The sequence below is a fragment of the Brachyhypopomus gauderio genome, unplaced genomic scaffold (genome assembly GCF_052324685.1).
Source record: "Brachyhypopomus gauderio isolate BG-103 unplaced genomic scaffold, BGAUD_0.2 sc47, whole genome shotgun sequence".
NCBI classification, from domain to species: domain Eukaryota; kingdom Metazoa; phylum Chordata; class Actinopteri; order Gymnotiformes; family Hypopomidae; genus Brachyhypopomus; species Brachyhypopomus gauderio.
In genome coordinates, this window is record NW_027506873.1 from 1,168,231 (window position 1) to 1,193,514 (window position 25,284).

General features: G+C 41.4%; 2 protein-coding genes across 6 annotated transcripts in view; one reads left to right on the top strand and one right to left on the bottom strand.

Annotated features, from left to right (window-relative positions):
- Positions 1-13,192, bottom strand: part of zfyve16 (zinc finger, FYVE domain containing 16) — a 33,631-nt gene extending 20,439 nt beyond the window's left edge. Inside the window, exons 1-5 of one of the 5 annotated variants that reach the window (XM_076986648.1) lie at positions 12,977-13,189; positions 7,474-7,731; positions 6,575-6,673; positions 4,335-6,340; positions 3,737-3,833 (exon numbers count right to left, since the gene is read on the bottom strand). In XM_076986648.1, coding sequence (XP_076842763.1) covers positions 3,737-3,833; positions 4,335-6,340; positions 6,575-6,644 — 2,173 coding nt within the window. In that variant the 5' untranslated portion in view covers positions 6,645-6,673; positions 7,474-7,731; positions 12,977-13,189. The other 4 variants (XM_076986644.1, XM_076986645.1, XM_076986649.1 and 1 more) reach the window with 4 other exon arrangements.
- A 130-nt stretch (positions 13,193-13,322) lies between these two features.
- marveld2a (MARVEL domain containing 2a) lies at positions 13,323-22,249 on the top strand. The gene is given in 10 exon segments (XM_076986652.1): positions 13,323-13,819; positions 13,901-13,955; positions 14,059-15,505; positions 15,507-16,256; positions 16,544-16,579; positions 16,699-16,853; positions 18,069-18,240; positions 21,398-21,448; positions 21,826-21,967; positions 22,090-22,249. Coding segments are annotated over 7 exon segments (1,665 nt in total). The 5' UTR covers positions 13,323-13,819; positions 13,901-13,955; positions 14,059-15,124; the 3' UTR covers positions 21,946-21,967; positions 22,090-22,249.
- Positions 22,250-25,284: the final 3,035 nt, after the last annotated feature.

Genomic DNA, 25,284 nt, shown 5'->3' on the forward strand with positions numbered 1-25,284 from the left:
ATGTGCAAAAGGGAGGGAGAGAAAGAGAGAGAGAGAGAGAGAGAGAGGACTCGCCTCAGAACTCGCACTCAGGACAGGGAGCGGCACACTTTCACATACTCTCACGCTGAGGTCCCGTCTGCTCCTCCAGCCACTGCATCCTGGCTCCCCCCCCCAGGCCTCTCTCTCCCTCTCCCTGCCTCTCTTCCCCTCCTCCTCCCTGCCTCTCCCTCCCTCTTCCCCTCCCTCTCCCTGCATCTCTCTCCCTCTTCCCCTCCTGCTCCTCCCCCCTCCCCCCCCTTTCCCTGCCTCTCCTTCTCTCTCCCTGTCAGATGACTGCACAGATGGACCAGGCTGTCTTAAATGGATGCCCTGGGCCGACATAAGCCAGAGAGGAGTAGAGGATGACACCTCCCTTTCCAGAAGGGAGATGCTGAAGGGCAAGTGCATGAGGGCGTGTGTGAGTGAATCTGTACTCAGTGTGGTAGGCAGAGATTCTGCGCATGTTGCACCAGGTGCACAGTCTAGTCAAAGACACACACCAGTGTCCAAAGGATCCACCCAACGAGTCAGTCTGTCTCTCTCTCTCTCCCTCTATTTCTTTCTCTCACCCCCTGTGTTTGTGTGTGTGTACATGTGTATGTATGTATGTGTGTGTGTGTGTGTGTGTGTATACCATTTCCTCAGAGAGCTGTTTGGCCTCTAGCAGCTCTGACACTGGTGATGAATGTCCTTTTTAATGCAAATGGTCCTCATGCACTGCTGAACACAGGCAACCACTTTTTAGACTACACCGAAGCCTATCAAAGCCCCTAGATTTGTACCTTGAACAATCAAGGTGTTTGTGCAATCTTGCTCCTATCTCATACACAGCAAAAGAAGAAGGAAAGGACATTATATCCAACCAAATTCAGTGAACAATTAATTAATTCAAATGTAGACTTTGTATTGGCCTTAGTAGATACCTCAAAGATACATTTTTTTATCATTTTCCAGCAGGTAAAATAGCAAAGCATTTTAGCAAAAAGCAAAAAGAGCGCGAGGTAAATTGTCTGTATACATCTGCTGTTACTGATTTAACTATCTCTCAAAATGTGTATGCATGCATAAAATGTGACCTAGGATGGCATATTATAGTAATAAAAGACGACATGGATTGTTATGGTGAAATAACAGCTATGATAATGCAGACACAAGATAAAGACCACTATTGTATTCTTCATCACAGCCGTGGCGTTATGGTGAAATATCCGATCGGTTAGAGCAAATCTTAACCAATTAGATGGTGTGGCAGGAACTAACAGTTTTATAAATGTGTTAGCAATGTATTAATTTGGATAGATTGCTGATAATGCTAGCTTGCTGCTTTAGTTACATGTTAGCATTCAGTAAATGTGTTGCTGTGTTGAGAGTTTTGAAAATGTATCTCAAGTATTGGGAAACGCATGCTAGCAGTTGTAAAAAAACTGTAAAGGATTTCTTAGAATTTAGCAGAAATTTTAGTTAGAAATACACTCGCTACCAGCAGGACGTAAAGTTGGTGTTTTTTATAGCTTGGTTGAAGTAAATAAATGAAAATGCTTCCTCTTTCTCTCGCTCTCTAATTTTATGTTGTGCAAGGCGAGCATTTTATTGCTCAAAAATAACTTTATTGCTTAAAAGCACTTATTTGAAGAATCTCTGTTCATGTCACGTTATAGCCTATGTCTTGTCATTCACTTGATCTTTTGTATGAAGCACAATGTTTTGCTTTTGACAGAAAGCAGTAATGGTTTAAAATGTTATTTGATGCCAAATGATAATAAACAAGTTCATATCTATGAAACCAGTGTTGCCAGTGAAGTTCATTTACAATAATTAGAACAATTAAGTATTAATAATAAAAAATCTCATAAGTAAAAGTATTAAAAACTTGATGTATTAACTTAATATTAAGTAGTTCTTTCTTAATAGTTTAAGTTATTTGTAATTGTGTAGAGTTAAATTAACAAGTAAAAGCAACTGAGTAATTTTAAATTGAGTAGATTGAGTAATTTAAACTTTTGATTAGTTCACTCTATTTAAATCATATAAGTATGAATTGTATCCATACAATTATATTAGTTTTGACAGAAGCCATTACTTAATTTTTTTGAGGCAACGAGTTACCTCTGTTTTTTTAAGTAGATTGGGTAATTTTTTTTTGTTTGGAGCCCAGCATGCGAACCAATCTTTTTGCCATGGTAACCAACAATTGTTTACCCTTTTAATTTGTTATAACATTTGTATAAAACTGGGTCGCGACAATGAGAAAATGTGGGTCCTGGGCTGAGACCAGTTGAGAACACCTGAATTAAAGGGCCCTTAGTTCGGTAATGGTATTGGCAGTTATATATCGTTATCGGATTGGAACTGAAAAACACTGGATAGGCCCATCACTACAGTGGTCATGATGCCAAAAATAAGAGGAAAGGAGTAAAGCAGACATCTTAATCACCAGAGAACATGTGACTCTTCAGTTTGATTATTATAATCCAGCCTTAGACCTGGAAACCGTTTCAACAGCTTCACTATGGACCATTGTCAGGTACTCCATAAAAACACTGTAGGCTTAATAAAACTTGCTGAGTCAGGTTATTTTATTAGGTATGAGGACCTCTTTATTTAGCCTAGAACAACATAGGCAGCATGTCTAGTGTGGACAATGAAACCTGTATGACAGAGATACAAACAAACTGACCAGACCAGCTTGGCTCTAGCAAATCAAATGTCCTCTGAAATGTGAGAAGGCAGAATTTAGTTCCAGCTTCCTACCTCTGCAGCCTGGACTGTATCCTCTACCACTGCCCAGACCACCTCTAAGATTAAAGTAGGCATCCTTGGCAGCTGTAAAGAACAACTCCAGTAGACTGCAGTGCTTCTCAGAAACCCTCATTCAAAACCACTGTTCACTTAAGTGTGTTCCTATATATGTCCTCATACAGACCTAACTTTCCCTGTTTTATTTTTTCCACATGGCTGCCCGCCTGCTTGAGGAATAATGAGATGAGGAGAGACAAGCGATCCATCCTGGGCCGGCCACCTCCTAACCGGATGCCTACACCAAGATGGACATTATTACATCTTTTCCTTTTCTTTATTTCCTTCTGTCTAAATTGTTGTTGTTGTCATGGTGACCGGTTCCCCCCCTGAGTCTTGGTTCCTCTCAAGGTTTCTTCCTCATGCAAAAAACTAGGGAGTTTTTCCTTGCCACTGTCGCCTTTGGCTTGCTCACTGGTGGCTAGGACTCGGCACTTGTAAAGCTGCTTTGTGACAACAACTGTTGTAAAAAGCGCTGTATAAATAAAATTTGATTGATTGACTAAGAATTTATCCCTACAAAATTGACTATACAAGCATTACCAAGCTGCTAATAGCCCACAATGCACGATTATACAATAGTAACATATTTTTTTCTTTCCTCCTCATGAAAATGTATGGAAGAGTAAACTTTATGTACCAGAACAACTGGTACAGCAACTCCAAGTCTTTTAACATAGAGCACACCAAACTACAGAAGAGCCCACACAAGGCCCACCATGCTACCCAGAGCACAGTTTAAGTGGACAGAGTCTGCTTTGACCTCTCAAGGCCATTATTGTATCAGCAAGTCATTAATGAGGTACCTTCAACTCAATTAGTGACAGAGCAACTCTTTCAAGAACTCCCATGTGATTAGCTCAGTTTTCCAGCTTGGCATCAGATGAAAGCAAAACATGATTAAATTAAGTGCACTTACCTTTTTGTATGGTTTCATAGCAGACCACACAAACTCTTGCCTCTTTCTCCAGGTACTTCAGTCTGCATTTACGGTTGCAACAAACTGCACAGTATACCTAAAAACCAAGACACCTTAGTTAGCAGAGGACATGTGATGAGATTAACCATTTTCCTCTCCAGCTTGATTATTACGACCCAGCCTTACACCTGGAAACCTTTTCAATAGCTTCACTATGAACTAATGTCAGGCACTCTATAAAAACACTGTAGGCTTAGTCAAACCTGCTGACTATTTTTGATGTTTTTTTTCTACTAGGCATGTGGATGTCTATATTTAGCCTAGAACTGGCTGACTACCTACATTCATGCTTTTTGTTTTTTTTAGATAATCATGCTTTATTGTAAAATAAAGCATTTAATAAAAATTAAATAAAATAAAAGACCAATTTAGACATTAATCTTTAATTTCTAGAGCAATGAAGGAAATGAGAGAATAACAGCAATTTATCAAATGATGCAATTAATAAACCAATATGAACACAGTCATGCTGGCACTGAATTAGCCTGTTAATCAAAGGCTAAGCTAAAAGCATGCTGGAAGGCCCACACTGACTCACTTTGCCACAGGCTCTGCAGTGGTGCCTCCTCTTGGTAAATGTGAACCGTTGTCTACATTGCATGCAGTTGGGAGCCTCAGAATCTGGGACCCAAGGTGGCTGCCTGGAGCCCAAGCTTCCCTCTTCTGTCCCTAACCAATCGAGTGAAGATGCTCCTTCTCCAGCAACTTCTCCTGGGTAGGGTGGGGGTTCTGAAAGCTCTTCCTGGCCATAGCAGTCATCATACTGTTCGTGACAAGGGTATTTCGAGTTGTTTTCACTGTAGCCTGTTGCCTGACTCACTGTGAGAGTTACAGGAGAAAACTGAGCATTTTCTTCTTCAGAGCTCGACACGTTCTCCTCTGACTGAGAATTACTTTGTTCCTCTTGTGGTAGTAATGCTCTTGTTTGGCCATACAGCTGCTTTGGACGAGCTCCTCCATAACCCGGCACCTGGTTTGTTGTGCCTACAGCCTCAGTGGGACTGGGCACTCCATGTTTCCTAATTATATGCATGTGATCTGGTTTCAAGGAGTTGCTGTCCTGAGATGAGGAAATAGTAGTGCCTTCACTTTCAGGTGAAGCAGTCATATCTACTGCACAGCTTTTTAACTCTTCCTCTAAAACTCTGTTAAATCCTGAAAAGTCGTCTACAATTTTTTCTGATGACATCTCAGTATTACCTTTATCTGACTGACCCATTAAGTAAGCATCGAGCTCCTCATCAGTTACCAACATGATGTTTTGCTCACTTTCAGGAAGGTAATCACTGGTTAAGTCAAACTCTAAGGGATCATCAGGGCTCCCCGTATGGCTAGGAGACTGGGTACCCTCAGGCAAATCTCTAGGCATGAGAGTCTTTGGAAGAGATAAGGTGCAATCAAAGTTTCTTTCAGGGAGAAGAGACGCAAGGGCTGATGCCACTTCTGGATTTGCCATTATTTGTACCAGTTCGGGATCATCCTCAGGAGAGGAGTCTGCCAGGCTAAGACTTATGGAAGTCTTTCCCTCATGCCCAGATTGAGCAATACCGTTTTCAGCCTCTATAATGGGTGGAATATCAGAGGGAAGGACTTCAGTTTTGTCTTTGGTTTCATGCATTGTTGCCTCCTGAGGGTCTAAAGAAGCAACAAGAGATCCACACATGGATACAGTCATAGGGAGGGAGGAGAGGGAAGACCCCCCTTCTTTGGAAGCGATGCCTGAGGAAGGTTCTTGGCCCCCAACATGTTGATTCCCATTCGGTTGCCTGTCTGTTGAGCTGAGCAGACTTGTACCAGCATCACTGGTTCCTATAACGTCCTCTATTACGGTTGAGGAAGCCAGATTATCCGGGACTACTTCTAAAGAATATTGAGAGTTGCTGTGAATATCATAAGAGTTTGAGACTTCTGCACAACAACTCTGAGGCATCTCCACTTCATTATCCACTAAAGGTTTTGTGTCGTTTGAAACGTTCTGAGACACACTGGTCCTTTCCACAGCTGCAGGCACTATGACATCCAGCAAACTGAGTGTGTTAGAGGAGCCACTGAAGTGGCTATCACAGTTCAATTGCTGTAACTCTTGACTCTGTTTAAACACACTCCTTGGAAATAACACAACTGGACTATCAAAATCCACCAGTAGCGCCTCATCAAGTTGTTTTTCAGAAACGTCCAGTACTTTCAAGGCATCAAGACTGTTTACCTGTGGGAGGCTTGCTGATCCTGTATCATTAACTAAGTCACAAACAGGCTTCAAGGATCTATCTGGACATAGAGGAGTCAAACCTTTGGAAGCTCTTCGGTCAACAGAAGACAACAGGTCAACACCTGTCAATGCCTTCCCCTTTATGTCTTCATCTCTTTGGTTCTGAGCACTTATAGGTGTAGTTGGACCATAATGTAGGTCATTCACATCAGGGAGAGTTTGTGAACCTGTGGATGCCGCTGGTATAAAGCAGTGAGATCCCAAACAATGATGAGGGTAAAGGGATAAATCTTGGCATTCAGAATTTACAAACGCAGGTTTGTTCTCTGCATCCTCTGGAAACAGAATATACGGTTACATACGTTTTTCAAATTCAAATACGGTTATCTTTAATTTTTAGTCTAAGCATCCATATAACAAAATACAATTGAATCCAAAACTCACATAGATTACACAAGCAAAAAAATTAAATTAATATATTGTATTACATTTTTTGTAGTAGTTCTGTATACTGCTGTGTATATGCACAGTAAGTGAGAAAATGCTACAGTAAAAGAAACTTATCTAACCTGTGTTTAATTCAAAGTCATCCAAAAGCTTGTCCAAGTCACACACAGCAGCTTTGAAGTAACTGTCCATCCTAGGGGTGTAATATCCTAAACTTTCCCCTATAAAAGGAAATGAAACCCGAGTCAAATTATGCTTTTATCGAACATCGTGTGGCTAAGGTTTTAAAAAGCTAAAAAACGCCGCGGCGTTCTACCATTAGTTAAAGGGCCCAAGGGAGTAGCTACCTAGCGAGCTACCTTGACCATATTTGACTATAAATGACAGATACGCTAGATAATTAGTCTTTGGAGGTTACAACACTGCTTCAAGTTACAATATTCAGCCAGATTCTCCTATTTTAACATATCAAGTCAGGATACACTTCACCTGCCAAAGGCCCAAACTCCAGCTAATAACATAGCCATGCTATGGTTAATAATCTATGGTTATATTAAACTTCAGCTAAATGGCTTTCATCCTGAAGAGATCCGTATAATCCTCGCTTAATCGTAATAAAATATGCTTCAAGAATTAAGTTAACTACTACATTCTGGCAGCCTAGCCAACTACAAAATATCGCTCTTTATGCAGATAATATAGCTAGCTAGGTTTTTGTTTACTCTTACCTAACAAACACTGCCAGCTACCAACACGTAAGTTATGGTATTTAAAAACCAACTTGAAGAATTCTTGTTAACATGCTGTCGATTAAAATAAATACTGCTAGTCAGATAATCTGCAATAATCTGCCAGCGAGTCCCACATTTATTTGACTGATGAGCTTATATCCACAACCGAGCAGCATGCTAGCTAGCTAACCAGGCTGTTCGCTTGCAACTTAGCCAGCGTTAGATAACCATTTAAAAACAAATACTTTCCAGTAATGGCCAGTCTCGATTTAGTTTTGTCGGTTAGCTACCGTAAAATGCGTCATAGTTTAGTTGTCTGTCTTCGGAGTGTCATTCCAATGCAATAAGCCCTATTATAAGCGATTTACAGCTGCTAACTATACAAGTGCAACAGAGAAATTCCACTGTGCTGCGACCATTTCGTCCAGCTGCTGTCTGCGCCGGTGCTGCGCGGAGGTCAGGACTTCTCTTAAAGCTGTAGTGCTGCGTCTTGGAAACGGGGAAAACGTCACAAATCGACACATGCACATCAGTTCACCTCACGAAATCTGCAGGAAAAAGAACAAAAAATGGCACATCAACTCAGTGTTCTAGATTGTGCAGCTCTGCATGTTCACATTAAAGGGGTTAAACGATTTCACTCGAAGAATACTAGTATTAGGTTACTACTAGCAGTATTCGTAGTAATTTGATTAAACTGAGGACATGTCCATCATGGCTTGTCTTCAGTATAATAGTCTGTGAAAACCTTCCACATAATTTCCAATGATTCTCCATTGTGTTTTAGACATGTTCCATTTTGTCCTGTGCAACTGTGTAAACCCCCCACTCCTTGATGGCGACTCAGTCATGTCTAGCAGAATAACATTATGTTGATACTTCATTCTTGCATTTAATCCCACTTAGATATTTCTGCCACTTTGCATTGATTGCATAATACTACTGACCAGTAACGTTTTTTAAATTACCCTGCACATTTGGAATAAACCAGTTCTCTATTACAACCCACAACATTGATTGCAGGATTACACACTGTTTCTTCCTCATGAGAGTTTTTTCTGTGTTAGTGCTGCTGGCTTGTTCGTTGGGGGCCAGTCTTAAATCCATGTGTTCTTCCCATTCTTAATGTAAGCATAATTTGCATTACTCATTTAACGGCATCTTAACGAGATGTTGTGCAATGGAGCTTTATTGATTGCTCCCCACCTTGAAAGCAATTTCAGTCTCAGATGATCAGATATAATTTTTCTTTGCAATAATTCTTACATTTTCAACTAGCTGTTCAACATCATATTCAAGTCTTTTGACTTGTACAAACCCACATGCCATTATTTACGTCTTGCTTTAACATTCTTCTACATTGTGCAACCATTTATAAACTTGATATTTAGACTTGAGCTGATAAGGGTGGTGGCAGAGGATGAAAAGGGATGTCCATTTTATAACACTGTATGATAACAGTATATGAATATCTGGCAGTAGGCCTACAACTCAACAGTACTTATTCAGTTCTTTTGATTGTTATCTATCATTCTCCCAGACTACATACAGATTTTCTTGACGATTTTGCAGAAATGCTTTCTAGGATTTTAATTGATTTTGATTATGTTTTAATTGCTGGGGATTTTAATATTCACAGGGATATATCCACAAATCCAATCACTCTTAACTCTTTTGATCTCATACAGCATGTATCAAGCCCAACTCATAAGCACGGCCACATTTTAGATTTGATCATTTCTAAACGTATAGAGGTTAATAATACTGAAATTACTGATGTTGCCATCTCTGATCATTTTGGTGTATTTTTCAATATGTCATTATCTACTAGAACACTCAGTGAAAAGCGCACAATAACCAAGCGTTATCTCAGTGCTGGCAGTGCCGTGGCCTTCACAGACATGATACAGTCCCTCTCTCCTCTCTCAGAAAATGGGAATGAGCTAGTTGAAACATTCACACACAGAGTTAGGAACTGTATTGATGCTGTGGCACCAAAGGTAACTAAAATTATCTCTGGTAAAATTAAGATGCCCTGGAGAAACACTCCATCTATTATAAAATTTAGGTAAGATTGTAGGCAGGCTGAGGGATGTTGGCGAAGGTCAAAATTGCAAGTACATTTTGATATTTATAAAACAACAGTGCAGAATTACAACAGTGAAGTGAAATTAATCTACCTTAATCAATTCATCCAATAATAACTCAGCTGCCTTGTTCAGAAGTATAGATCAGCTAGTAAACCCCACCTCACGTGTCTTCCCTGAGACTGTTTCAGTTGAAAAATGTGATGAGTTTGCAATATTTGTTAGGAACAAGATTATACTAGTATAAGGCAGAACATAGCAACAAGCACTAATAGACTATCAACCCTTATATCAGTTACTCAGCCTAACTTTAATATGTCTTATTTCCAAGAAGTTGTCATGGTAACACTACTTGATGTGATTTCATCACTAAAATCCTCTACATGTGAACTGGATCCTTTACCTACATGCTTTTTCAAGCAGGTTCTGAACTTATTAGTTAATACGAGGCTGAAGTTGGTTCCTTATTCGCCAGTGTCTAATTCGCACTTTCCTTTCCACCTTAAAAAATAATGCGGTAGTTTCATTATGTCGCCGCGATAGAATGTATTGTACGTTTCTATGGCTGTATCTCCTGATTCTTACATCGTCTCAGAAATCTGACGAGCAGGTTTGATTGACCATATAAGTGACTGTATAAATCCAGAAGAAGAAGGTTTTTTACTGTAGAATATTTTTATAATCGTCCTGTGAAGTTGGCATGTCAGGTGATAATGTACTGTGCATACAGTGCATTGGTCTTAGTTTGTATGGCTGTATCTTCTAATTCTTACATCGTCTCAGAGATCTGACAAGCAGGATAAGTTGACCAAATAAGTGACTGTTTAAATCCAGAAGAAGACGGTTTTGTACTGTAGAATATTTTTATAATCGTCCTGTGAACTTGGCATGTCAGGCGATAATGTACTGTGCATACAGTGCATTGGTCTTAGTTTGTATGGCTGTATCTCCTGATTCTTACATCGTCTCAGAGATCTGACAAGTAAGTTTAGTTGACCAAATAAGTGACTGTATAAATCCAGAAGAAGAAGGTTTTTTACTGTAGAATATTTTTTTTATTGTCCTGTGAACTTGGCATGTCAGGCGATAGAATGTACTGTGCATACAGTGCATTGGTCTTAGTTTGTATGGCTGTATCTCCTGATTCTTACATCGTCTCAGAGATCTGACAAGCAGGTTCAGTTGACCATATAAGTGACTGTATAAATCCAGAAGAAGAAGGTTTTGTACTGTAGAATATTTTTATAATCGTCCTGTGAACTTGGCATGTCAGGCGATAATGTACTGTGCATACAGTGCATTGGTCTTAGTTTGTATGGCTGTATCTCCTGATTCTTACAGCGTCTCAGAGATCTGACAAGCAGGTTTGATTGACCATATAAGTGACTGTATAAATCCAGAAGAAGAAGGTTTTTTACTGTAGAATATTTTTATAATCGTCCTGTGAACTTGGCCTGTCAGGTGATAATGTACTGTGCATACAGTGCATTGGTCTTAGTTTGTATGGCTGTATCTTCTGATTCTTACATCGTCTCAGAGATCTGACAAGCAGGTTAAGTTGACCAAATAAGTGACTGTTTAAATCCAGAAGAAGAAGGTTTTGTACTGTAGAATATTTTTATAATCGTCCTGTGAACTTGGCATGTCAGGCGATAATGCAGTGGTTCCCAAAGTGGGGGGCGCGCCCCCTAGGTGGGGCGCGGAGCTATTGCAGGGGGGGCGCGGAGCTTGAAAGTAAAACGTGCACGTGTCAATATTAGGGATGCACCGATTCCGATATTAATATCTAAAAAAATTCTAGATCGGGTATCGGGGACAATGTGACCGATCCATAAAAACAGATCTATTCAGTCTAATTCTATGCTTGTATTGCTTGCTTTTCGGAGTTAGTTCAACCTTAATACTCGCGCTGGTGGTATACCACTTAGTCCGTTTATTTGCTGGTTGACCAAAATAAACCTGGGCTCCAGCAATACTTCACTGTTCATACATGAACTGGTGAGTTGTCCAAAGCTCATTTAATGCGTTACTTACAGAAATAAATTAAAGAGCAGTGGTCTGACTCGGTCTACGGCAGAAAGCTAAAAAAACAATATTCCATACGCGCGCTCAACTCGCTCCCTTAAAAGAAAAACAGCACTGTTACAAATTGGCAGCATTTTGGATTTGTTTCAAATAAAAAGGAGAGCCAACAAACCTATATGAGTCAGTGTGTAAGATCGGCTTTAAAAAAATCTCCGCCAAAGATGGAAACACATCAAACATATTCTCATATTAAAACGAAGCACCCTTCAATTACAATTCAGCAGGTGCTAGAAAAGTCCCGACTCAGTTACCACTTTAATTGGAGCTTTTGCCAAATACAAAAAATACAAAAGAGACGATAGAAGGCGATTACATTAGCGACATCTGAAATTTCTGCTTATTGTAGAGAGTCTCTAATAAACGAGGATTAAGACCTGCTTATTTAGTGAAAATAAGTTTTCTTTAATGAGGTTAGGGAAGAGGGTAATTGACGCTATCACTTGCTATCTAGTAACTACCTTTCTGAAGAGAACTTTTACAGTACAACATACAGTATAGTGTTAATTCACCATATTATATTACCTCTGTTTTTTGCCGCCTTTCTTCCTCCTCTTTTCTCCTTTTTCTACCCTGGGCAACAGAGGACTTCTGTCTTTTTGACATCTTTACGGAGAGATGTCACTCACCCTGTGATGTCTTTTTCCCCACAGAGAAACAGTAACAAGGTGCGCAGAGAGTGACCTGTTCTTCATGATGCATTTGTTATTTATCTAGCCCACCAGCAATAAGGCTTTCAATAAGCCTCAGAAACTGCCCCTTTAAATGTGTTTACCTATCTGCCCACTGCTCAATATGCTATGTTGTGTGCTGGTATTTCTTCTTCCGATTATTTGTGTTCTAGAACAGCATTTCTGTGTTTTTAGTTTTCAAATCTAAGAATATGTTTCCTTACGTTAGAAATGTTGACGAATTCAATCATCATGTACAAACTGCATACCATTGAAACGACTTGAAATAGAAACCATTTTACAAATGAAATGGTTTCATTATATTTTTATTTTTTACATTCACAAAATCAGTATGGGAAACAATAACCTCTTAAATGTTTGCTCCTACGCTCGTTTAATGTAACGTTTAATCTATCGCTTTTAAACAAAGTGCGCAGCAAACACGCATCGTGAGCACACCTTTTTCTCAAACTGCGAATAAGCAACCAACTTCAGCCTCGTGTTCAGAAAGCAAAAGTCCTAACCAAGATTTTGCTCAGGCTTCCTGGATTGTGTTGATTCCACTAATTTTACATGGCTTGCATTAATTAGAAAATCCAACAAGCTTGAGTAAAATCTCGGGAAGGACTTTTACTTTCTGAACCTGGAATGCCCCCCTCTGCCAACAAGGTAGGCGGATTTACGATATACAAAAATACATTGTACAGTTTTATTGGCTTTACTAATGTGACTGTTTATTCACTAGAAATAGAATAGGCACAATAAAAACATAGTGTTTCATTAAACTCTTTTGGAATTCTTATTATATTAGATATGATTATATATATTATATTATTTAATTAGATTAACCTGTCTCCAATATTGTAGTGTTTACTGGATGTATTAAATATACATAAGGTACGTAAATGTATCAAAAACACTTATCGTTTATAGAAATGTATTAGGGTATTCACTCATGTCATGGCAGCTCCGTCCGTTGTATTCGAAGAAACGTTTTAGAAAACAATTATAAGACGTAAACAGCTGTCCATTACATAGCGCACTCTGGAATGTTTGCCCGGCCTACATCTTTCCCAAAGCTGCAAAAACCTTATAACGCAATTCGAAACACAGATATATAAACGAAACCATTCAGAAGTCTTGCTGTCATCTTCCCTGTCCAGGTACGTTTGCAAGTTTCGCTCTCTGACGTCACTCTCAGGATAGGCTGATCACGTGATGTGCGTTTCCACACCACTGGCTTCAGGGGGAAGAAATTGTAGAGGCGTAACAATTTGCCTTGAGAAAAGAACGGTAAGATCGCGTAAAACCACTTATACTGACACTTAGAACTATTATTTTCCGCAGCTTATCAAAAGAGCCGAACTATAACCTGACTTTCCGCGGACCGGTTACCTATTTCACTACCAACTTTCCAGGAGAGGACAATAAGTTGGCGTTTGGCTGACTCGACACAGTGCTACCTACCGCTGTTTACTGGAGCTGGTGTGGCGTGCATGACTTGTATGAGCCTCCCGCTTTATTTTCTCTAGCTGGATATGTAGACAGTAGTAAAGGACACTACATTCTTATTTTCAAGACGTACGCAACAAAAGAATAGTTGCTTTTATAATTATTTCGATTTTACTTCGTTTCTTGCTTTAAAGTTCCACCCTAATGTTTACGTTATTCTTAGCAGTAGTTTACTGGAATGCTACGGGCCAATGGTCCAACTACTTACTTCAGAATAAAGTTCGGATGTACAGTCTTTGACGTTTCTTTGGGATTATGAGTCTTTTTGTAGATTAACCTACAAGGTGAGTCTTTTATTCACTGACAATATGCTGGTATGGAAAACACATAAAAATGTGTAGCTAGATAAATGTTTCTCCTTTCAGGTAACTGCGTTAATGATTGTCCAAGCAAGGTATGCCCAGTGAACTGCAAGCCAATGTAAGTCTTGCTGAGTGACTGCATGTGAAAGAGGTATTCAATAAAATGTTTGATGTTATTGTTTTTTTTTTTTTTATTAATTCTGTTTGTTTTATTTCACCAGGCAAATTGTACTTAACTAAGGAAATAAAGGTTGATCTTTATGGTCTTGCTACTGAAATAGTTAAAGCCTTCAGGACATCAGACCCACAATAACTTGAATGGGCTTGTCCTACTCTGTTTTGACATTTGAACAAATTTTTTCTATTGATTCTGCCAGCATAGTGGATGTTTGGGTTGCTGTCTTTTCCTGTGTGATCTTGTAATCAACCTTTCTCTCCGAGAGGGAGCTGTGGGGTTTGGTTACAGTAGTATCAGAGCTGTGTTTGACATCCTGTCTTGGAGTATCGGTGTCTGAGAGATTGCCTTTCAGCTTGAGCTCTTTCCCTCATATTCATCACATCTGCTGTACATTAATTTGATAAGAAACGTTCTATTTGACCGTGTTTTCCCTTATTAGGTTCTCTTATGCTGCCTTCACGTGGAATTCATAATGATTCAAAAATTACTTTTCTAACTGGAAACTTTTATAATAAATAAATAATTATCTGTCCATTTTTAAGAGGAAGCATCCTGTGAATTTACATATGTTAAATCCCATTAATTAAATACGATTCCCAAATAAACAGTTTAACAAGTGTAAAATGGGAGCCCCCGAGGTGTCTGTGAAGGCAGCATTCAACTCTGACACTGCTGGTCAATCCTCAGTGTGCTGTTCCTCATCCTGGTGTCATGGGCTGTTTTCACTGCTTACTAATCCAATATCTCTTCCTGGGTGAACTTTGGTTTGTCAGTATGTGCCTTCTTGCTTCCTGGTATGATCTCAAATATGTTCACTATAAATCATAACTAAAGCTCTTGAAATTAGTAAATTGCTGTTAGGGATGTAGTATAGAATATTGTCACTTTCACTGTGAGATGTTCTGAAGAAGGAAGTGTACACCATCATCGGTCAGTATTACACACATGCTATTCTTTCTATGTTAATCCATTCATAGCTGTAGCTACAGGTTATTATTGATATTACCATAAAGGGGAGGGTGCTGTTTTGTCCTGTTAAAGTTAAGTCTTTTGCATGATCTTATTCACTTTTCTGATACCATGTCTGTCCAGGGCAATCTCCATCCCCCATGTCATCTGGAGGGGGCTCTTCCGGCCGCTTTGAGCGTGTCCGAAATGCACCTCACTGGAATGAAGTTCCTCTAGGTCCCTTCCAGTGGAGCCAGGACATCCCTGGTTTAACGCGTCAGAAGTCATCGGAGCTGGCTCTGAGCGCCGACCCTCTCCCTCCCCCTCCTCTCCCAGACGAACCCGCTGTCGGGCCTGAGTTTGACCCCAGCGGGAGTGAGAACAGTGAGGACCCTGCCCTCGACATCAAGCCCATTCATCGTTTCATTCCTGACTCCTGGAAGAATTTCTTTCGTGGGAGCAACAGAAGCAGCAAGAGTTCAATGCCTGTGTCCAATAACTGCAACTCCACCACTGAGGGCATGCGCTGCTCGCCCCCCACACTCGCCCTCGCCACTCGACCACTACAGCAGCTTCAACTCCCACAAAGAGAGAGAGGTTATGCTGTCAGGAGACCACTTTGAATCAGCTGACGGCCGCACCGCGCACACCGCTTTGACATACTCTGAGAGAGTCGAAGAGTACCATCAGCGTTACGCCTTCATGAAGTCATGGGCAGGGCTGCTAAGGATTCTGGGCTGTGTGGAGCTCCTGTTGGGAGCGGCAGTTTTTGCCTGTGTCTGCGCCTACATTCACAAGGACAATGAGTGGTATAACATGTATGGATACTCCCAGCCCCAGATGTATGGTGGATATGGCAGCAGTTATGCAGGCGTCTATGGAGACTCTTATTACACGGGACCCAAGACGCCATTCATCCTAGTAGTGGCTGGCCTGGCATGGGTAGTGACTGTTATTATGCTAGTCCTGGGTATGACCATGTACTATCGTGCTATTCTTTTAGACTCCAGCTGGTGGCCTCTAACTGAATTTGCCATCAACCTTGCTCTGGCCATCCTCTACCTGGGTGCTGCCATAGTTTATGTGCGGGACACAACGAGAGGCGGGCTGTGCTACTACCCCGTCTTCAACAACGGTGTCAACGCGATTTTCTGCCGCACCGAGGCCGGCCAGACTGCCGGTATCATTTTCCTTTTTGTGACTATGCTGGTATACCTGATAGGAGCCATTGTGTGTCTGAAGCTGTGGAGACATGAGGCTGCCCGCCGGTACAGGAACAAATACAGCCAGGAGGTGAAGCTCCGCCTCCCACTCACACCATTCATGACCCCTGATTAAGGGACTCGGCCACACAGCTGTGGTTATGTGGTGTCTTTATTTCACTTTTTTGAAGCAGATTCCTGGTGAAAGGTCCTTTGTTTGTGCGGCTGTGGCCTGTGTTGTGAGGCTGTCCTTGCATCAGTGCACTTTCAACAGCAAACATCCATTAAGCTTATCCACTTGAACGATTAAAGTTTGCAATGTGACATTTTTTATAGAATTACATGAAAACAGCTTTTGTTTTTTCTCTCTTATCTCAGATGTACGCACCAGAAATGCCTACAAAACGTACCTTGGTAAGTACACTGTACATTCCTCTATTCTATTCTGGGTAGTTGTCTCTTTCCTCATACTGTAAATGGTGCTCTCAGCATGTTTGGATAGATTACTTGTTTCTTATTTTCTCTGATGACAGACAATGCCTGAACCCAGGACCTCTGAGCAACCTTTCATCTCTACAGCACTCCACACACACCCCGCAGCCCCCATGGCTTCAAAGCCCAAACTGGTTAAAGGGCAAATACCTTCTGGATACATCCCTAAACCTGTGATCGTGCCAGACTACTTATCGTGAGTAACCCCTACACCCACCTCTGAGATTTTTTAAGAGTATCTCAGCAGGCCCGTAGCCAGGGGGGATCGAAGGGTTCGTTCGACCCCCCCCCCCCCCCCCCGCACCCGCACCCTCCCTCCGTACACACATGCCCCTCAAGATAGGTGGGCTATTCAATGAATGAATAAGGACAACAAATAAGGACAGCAACAACAGACTCACAACAAACTTATAACAGTGTTGCCAACTCTCACACAATGAGCGTAAGACACGCGCATTTGACCGTTTTCACACGCTCACACGCCATACATCCGATTTCTCACACTGAAAAAAAATTAATTTATTTATCTCCGATCTACATCTATGATTCAATGAGTTACTAGTTCGCTCTGGCGCCAACCACTGGCGATCGATCGCTTTAAGCCAGGTTCACACTACACGACTTTTCAGTCGTCAGGTTTTTGTGCCGTTCGCACTACATGACTGGTTGTGCTGTAATCGCGAGTCTTTCAATTGTTGTGGCTTTCACACTACATGGCTGATCGGCGACGCGGGCTCCCGAAGACTCTCAGTCACCCACTGGGCTAGATATTAAACATGCTAGATATTAAACATGCTAGATATCTGCCGGTCGTCCGCGATGAGTTGGCGACCACTCGGCGAGCGTCTTTCAGCAGTTCACACTACACGACTGAGCGAGCGCCGAGTGATCGCCGATTTGCCTCCGACCACAGTTTCTGTTGGTGATCTACAAAAAACTGTCGGCGACTGAAAAACCAGCCTAAAATTGTGTAGTGTGAACCGGCCATTAGGCGCAGCATAGAGGAAACATATAAGACATAACCCCCCCCCCCCCCGTCAACGTTTTACACCCCCCCCCCCCCAGCTCCCTAATCAAATCTCAGTCCTAGTGATTTTGAAAAGTTGGCAACCTTGCTTATAATGAATAAAATATGTGTAAAATAAAAGGTTTGAAGTGTGCTCGTGTATTTAGGGGGCATTGGAGTAGAGAGCCAAATGAAGTCCACTTTTGGGGGAAAAAGATCCCCCCCCATCACAATCCTGGCTACGGGCCTGCTCAGTATGTGTGTATCAGTTATGTGTACATAGTCAATTCTCTATAAGGTGTATTGACTTGATGTATAATGCTACTGAGACTTTTATTTCCTTTGGGATCAATAAAGTATCCATCCATCTATCTATCTTGACTTTATGGTTATCTTCACCTGCAGTAAATACCCTGCAATTCGTAATGACGAGGAGCGGGACCAGTACAAAGCAGTATTCAATGACCAGTATTCTGAGTATAAAGAGCTGCACATGGAGCTGCAGGCAGTAGGGAAGAAGTTTGAGGAGATGGACGGCCTGATGCGAAACCTGCCTCAAACCACTTCCAGTCAGACGGTCTGTCATTGTTCACCGACATCCTGTTGTGACCTGAATGTTCTTACATTACTTCATTACTGTTGGTTGTCTGTGGAGCTCTTGAAACTAGTTTGTACCCCCAGACATTTTTATATGTGACAAATATCAAACAGTTTTTGTTTATGCTGTAAATTTTAAAACATAATTTTTGAAGTGCTCAAAGATTTATTAAAATGTGATTTTATATTTTATGCATGCAATATGCTGAAAACAGGATACACATACAAACGGGGTTGGACAATGAAACTGGAACACCTGTCATTTTAGTGTGGGAGGTTTCATGGCTAAATTGGACCAGCCTGGTGGCCAATCTTCATTAATTGCACATTGCACCGGTGTGTGCTGTGTGTGAAGGTTCAATTAGCTGGGAAAGAGCACAGTTTTGCTCAAAATATTGCAATGCACACAACATTTATGGGTGACATACCAGCACATCTTGCTGGCACACCTGTGACCAAGTCCTTGTGATGTATCAAGAGCCACAGTATCCAGGATAATGTCAGGATACCACCAAGAAGGATGAACCACATCCAACAGGATTAACTGTGGATGCAAGAGCAGTCTGAAAGGGACGCTGGCGTGCTAACCCAGATTGTATCCAATCCAAAAAACAACCACAGCTGCCTAGATCACAGAAGAATAAGATGTGCACCTCAACTCTCCTGTTTTACGTCAGGAGCTCCACAGGGTCAATATACACGGCCGGGCTGCTACAGCAAAACGTCTGTTTCAGTGGTGTAAGGAGCACAAATCTTGGGCTGTTGCTAATGTGAAACATGTATTGTTCTCTGATGAATCCACCTTTACTGTTTTCCCCCACATGCGGGAGAGTTACGGTGTGGAGAAGCCCCAAAGAGGCGTACCACCCAGACTGTTGACCAGAGTGAAGCATGGGGGGTGGATCAGTGATGGTGTGGGCTGCCATATCATGGCATTCCCTTGGCCCAATACTTGTGCTAGATGGGCGCATCACTGCCAAGGACTACCGAACCATTCTGGAGGACCATGTGCATCCAATGTATCCTGAAGGCGGTGCCGTGTATCAGGATGACAATGCACCAATCCACACAGCAAGACTGGTGAAAGATTAGATTGATGAACATGAAAGTGAAGTTGAACATCTCCCATGGCCTGCACAGTCACCAGATCTAAATATTATTCAGTTTTGAAGGAGTGAGTCAGGAAACCAGCATCTGTAAGTGATCTGGCCACTATCCTGTAAGAAGAATGTCTTAAAATCTCTCTGACCACTGTGCAGGACTTGTATATGTCATTCCCAAGACGAATTGATGCTGTATTGGCCCGAAAAGGAAGCCCTACACAATACTAATAAATTATTGTGGTCTATAACCAGGTGTTTCAGGTTTCATTGTCCAACCCCCGTATATAAAAAACATACACTCCCACACACTATATTGCTAAAAGTATTCACTCACCCATCCCAATTATCAGAATCAGGTGTTCCAATCACTTCCATGGCCACAGGTGTATAAACTTAAGCACCTAGGCATGCAGGCTGTTTTAACAAACATTTGTGAACGAATGGGTCAATCTCAGGAGCTCAGTGAATTCTAGTGTGCAACAAATCATTTTGTGAAATTTCCTCGCTCCTAAATATTCTGCAGTCAACTGTCAGCTGTACTATAAGAAAATGGATGTATTTGGGAACGACATCAACTCGGACACGATGTGGTAGGCCACGTAAACTGACTGAGCAGGTCAGCGGATGCTTAAGTGCTTAGTGCAGAGAGGTCTAACTTTCTGCATAGTCAATCACTACAGACATCCAAACTTCATGTGGCCTTCAGATTGGCTCAAGAACCGTGTACAGAGAGTTTCATGGAATGTTTTTCCATGGTCGAGCAGCTGCACCCAAGCCAAACATCACCAAGTGCAATGCAAAGCGTCAGATGCAGTGGTGTAGCATGCCGCCACTGAACTCTAGAGCAGTGGAGGCGCATTCTCCCAACTTTGTGGGAACAGTTTGGAGCTGGTTCCTTCCTCTTCCAACATGAATATGCACAAAGCAAGGTTCATAAAGACATGGATGGCAGAGTTTGGTGTGGATGAACTTGACTGGCCTGCACAGAGTCCTGACCTCAACCTGATGGAACACCTTTGGGATGAATTAAAAGCAGAGACTGAGAACCAGGCCTTCTCGTCCAACATCAGTACGTGACCTCACAAATGCGCTTTTGGAAAAATGGTCAAAACTCTCCATAAACACACTCCTAAACCTTGTAGACAGCCTTCCCAGAAGAGTTGAAGTTGTTTTAATTGCAAAGGGTGGACCAACATCATATTGAACCCTATGGATTAGGAAGGGTATGTCACTGAGCAAAACATTTTGGGAATAAAGTGTGTGTGTCTGAGATCCACTTTACCAGAAATGTTTATGTATTAGAAGCTGGTAGGGTGGTTGCTGACTGTAGACCATCTGCTGTCAAGTAACACTTTTTATAGATCCAGTTTATTACTAATCAGTTTCCCACCACTGTCTGGAAATTTGAGTTGTCTGGATATTTCAGTGGCAGATCATTCAGCCCTCCAGTGACACTGATAAGTAAAAACTCCAGCAATGCCTGGATCATTCATATCAGCACACTACACACCATCATGTCACAACCACATCAGTATTACTGCTGCATTGAGAACGGTCCATTGCCCAAATAACATCCAGGCTGGGTTTCACAAAAGCCTCGCAACACACTTGTGAATACAGGAGAATTCTGCATCAAATGCTCACATTTGCCTTAAGCTGCTTTTGGGAAACTGGGCTGTGGATCAGTGGTCCTGTGTTGTAAGAAATACTGATGATCTGTGTTGTGAGGTTGCCAAACTACACATGGCAACAAATAAATCACACCTATAAAAAGCCTGTATAAGATAGGGGTGCCCAGTAAAATGGGCAGTGAATGCAGGAGCAATGTCAGTGTGTGTTCAGCTAGGGTATGTTCTCGTCTCGAGTAACAGCAGGTCATCGGATCCCACAGTGAGTTTGAGGAATGACACGGAAACCCACCAGCTCATGCATGTGCTTTGTTTTTGCATCTCATGCACATATTCTGTACAAGTAATGTAACACCGGTTCTGGGGGGAAAAACTAGCCATTGAAACATGTTTCTTGTTCTCTCAGGAATATGACCGCATACACCGGGTCCTTCAGGAATATCAGCAGAAGAAAAATGTATGTCCCGCACCAATCTTGTCCACTGTCTTGTATGAATTCCATAACTGAAGAATCCATTTTCCCATTTGTATAACTTGGTCTCCTAAGGAGAGGCAGGGTGGAGATCTTTAAGGACACTGCGTGTACAGCACACTGGGTTCATGGAAGAGAACATTCCCATCTAAACATCATTGTGTAATGGTCTGAATGTGAGGAAGTGGAGGTGGGGGTGTGATGGGCAGAGGGGCAGTGCCTTTTCTGTGTCTGTAGAGGAAATAGCAGCACTTAGGCTCTCACTGTTTGTTCCTTATATGGGCACTGTAATCAGACCACCGAAATGTATACTCTTTGAAAAGGCATAACGCTGCTTCATTTATTATTTTTTGTTAATGAAGGATCCATCGTTTCTGGAGAAGAAGGAGAGGTGTGAATACTTGAAAAGCAAGCTTGCTCACATCAAACTCCGGATTCAGGAGTATGACAAGATTATGGCGTGGAATGATGGCTATGGATGAAACGCCTCCAGAGCTGATAATGGTGCATGCTACAGTCCTTCCTTTGCAGTCTTGTCTCATTACATTTACATACAGACACATAAAGGTTAGAAGACCTGCATTAAAAGATAAGAGCAATTAACATATTTTGTTCTTTTTAAAAAGATTGGAGAATAATAAGACTGGAGTTGGAGTGCTGACTGAAAATGGAGATTTCATCTTTTATCCTGTTATATTTACAATTGAAGACACACGTTACCTGATGCTATTATGCTGGTTAATTCATGTGCAGACGTTCTGTTATTAAATATTTCAAACAACTGAAGTTCTGTTGTTTATTAGGCTGCATCATTTCCAGAAATGCAATTAGCTTTTCTATGGCACCAAACCTACACTTATCTTATACTTATACTTATATAACACACTTACACTTTTGCACCGTGGAATGTTTCTCAGTGCACGAGTTCCAGACAGACAGATTATATGGACGCACAATAAGATCATGATGGAGATGACTGAAGAGGCTACGCTGGTGGATAGAAAATTTAAATACAAGAAACTTCCAGATTGAAGTACAAACTAAAATAGTGTAATTTGCACTTTATGTAGGAAGGAGTTTGCTTATCACAGGAGCACTTCCACCCTTCGTTACCACCTCAACGCAAAACATGTTGGGGCTAACATGCTAACGCGCAGGTCAGTAATGATAACTTAGCTGATAAATGTATTCCTAGTGATAGGGTGACCAAACGTCCGTATTTCCCGGGACATGTCCGTATTTCATATCCTGTCCCGGGCGTCCCAAGTTTTTTTTTTAAGTGAGAAAATGTCCTGGTTTTTAAATTACCTTCATTGGACCATTAAGACCGGATTAAACTTTCGCGAGTCACCGTAGCGTGCGACTCCGCACACCTCGCGTGAACGGCGGAGGCGTTTAAACTCGTCACATTATTTGCAGTGTTGTTCGCTCTCTGTGGTCGAAGATAAAGGCTTACAAGAAGCGCTGCAAATTGTGTCAACTGATGCAAGTTACGAACTGCCGTCCAGAAAGACAATGTCGAAGAAAATTCAGCAGCTGTATGATGAGGAAAGGGAAGTAAAACAGGTTATTGTGAAGAACGCCACAAATGTGGCTCTGACTGGGGATCACTGGACCTCTGTTAGTAACAAGAATTATCTTGGTGTGACAGCTCATATTATAGATCAGGGATGTCAAAGTCAAATACACAGAGGGCCAAAAAACCAAATTTGCTACGAGCTGAGGGCCGGACTGGTTCAATGTTTATTAAAACATTTATTTGTATGTGGTCATCCTCACGTTATCTATCATTGATTTGGGCTAGAACGACTAGTTTATCAGGTGACTAGTCGGCTAAAAACACTTAGTAGTTTGGTGCTGTATGAGACATTTTACAGCACAAGAAAATAATTTCACGTTGGGCAAACGGTACGATTTTACCGTTTTTAACGGTTGAGAGCAAACGGTACGATTTTACTTGATGTGTATGTGACCTGGCTGGTAGGGCACGGGAGAAGAAGTCTATCTGTGACCGTGTGTGCTGTGCTGAAGACGCTTCCTTCCACTCACTGAACTGAACTGCTGCTGCAGCGCATCTGGTGTTAAAGGAAGAGAGAGGTCGGGTGTGTGTGAGGTGGTGGCTCATTTCAGGGCATTGTTTTTAATCGCTCAGGTTTTCAAAAGACCATTTCAAACTGACCTCAGTAAAATGGTAATAATAATAATAATAAAAAAACGAAGTTTCAAAAGGGCACTTTCGTTGATAAAGGGCAGAGTTGGTGGTGCAGTGCACGCCACTGCTCAAGGGTGTTAATTATTTTAAATAAAATATACACTGGCTATACGAAGTTCACCTCTGACCACGACTTTGCAGTATTACAGCAGTATTATGTCTAAATATCTAGTTAGAACAAAACTAGAGTGCTCAATGAACTAAGTTAAAATCACTGTAACTCCGGAATATGTGCAAACGAGGGGAGTCGGAATTCGGCACAACACGTTCGTTTGGAAAAAATTCTCCGTCGTGCCTGCTGCTTGCATGAGTTAAATGAAAATGAGCACTTTCTTCTTTGATTTACAACTTTGCCCTACCACCTGATTAACTTTCTGTTCCACCCCTGACGGGTGAAGAAACATCTACAGAAAAGCCACACCTCATTATAAGTCGCATGGTTCAAAGCGTGAGGGAATAAGTAGCGGTTTATAATCTGGAAAATACGGGTAGCAATCGTATGTAGACACTTTCAAGGTCCATTTTCAATATTGTCCAGCACCTTCAGCTTAATTAAGTTAAGCACGTAGTCGTCTGTAACTGCACCAGCCTCAATTTGTCCAATTAGACTGTTTATTTCCTCTTTTATTCTGTCGTGAAAAGACATTTCTGCTGCTTTCAAGTCCAACTATGAGCGATTGCTTCTGATTGGAGTCTAAGCCCTGCCCCAAATTCAGGCGAGCGTTCCTATTGGACAGTGATTAGATTTCATTCTGGCACGAATACAGCTTTGCAGAGATACACAGTGGAATACAATGACGTTCATTTCAAGGTGGCTTCTGGCACAAATTCAGCGTTTCTTTCTTTAAATACAAATCCACACACACTAGAGCTTTTACTTTGCATTGTGGCATGTTTTCATCACATCAGTGTTTAAATCAATCTCGTGATCATTACATTTAAAGGAGACATTTATCTCTGAAATACCGTATGGTGAAAAGCAATACCTCTGTGCCGTGATTACATTTCGAGCTGTATTATATGCAATTCTGGCACAAATTCAGCATTTTGGTTTTGAATGCAAATTCCTGTGTATTGTTTTTCAATAAAGAGATAAAGTGCATTGAAATGCAATGTAATAGTGCTTTTGCATTTCATTTTGACACGTATTCTGCCTAGTAGCGATTACATTTCAATTTGGCACCATTTCCTCTCCATAGGTAACTAGGTTACGAAGTACTTAGCGCACGGGTGGAGCCACTGCGATTACGTCATTTTCGCGAGCGGACCCTCGCCGCTTGTGTGCGATGCAGTGACTTCGCGGGCTACCGTTGCATTGTGGGGAATGTAGTGTTTGTGCGTGCAAAACACCAGCGGGCAGCTGTGGCCTGCGGGCCGGTTCTAATAGTAATTAAATATCATCCAGGGGGCCATAGATTTACTTCAGTTCTTCTTATTCTTCCAATATCCTGAACAAAACTTTTTGTTTTCTGCACTCATCTATTGGTCTGTGTAGTAGACTGGTGGAAAAATGAACAAAATGTTGAAGTTTATGATTATGTTCATTGATTCATTCATCATTCAAACTTAAATTAATATTTCTCATGATTATATATATATATATATATAT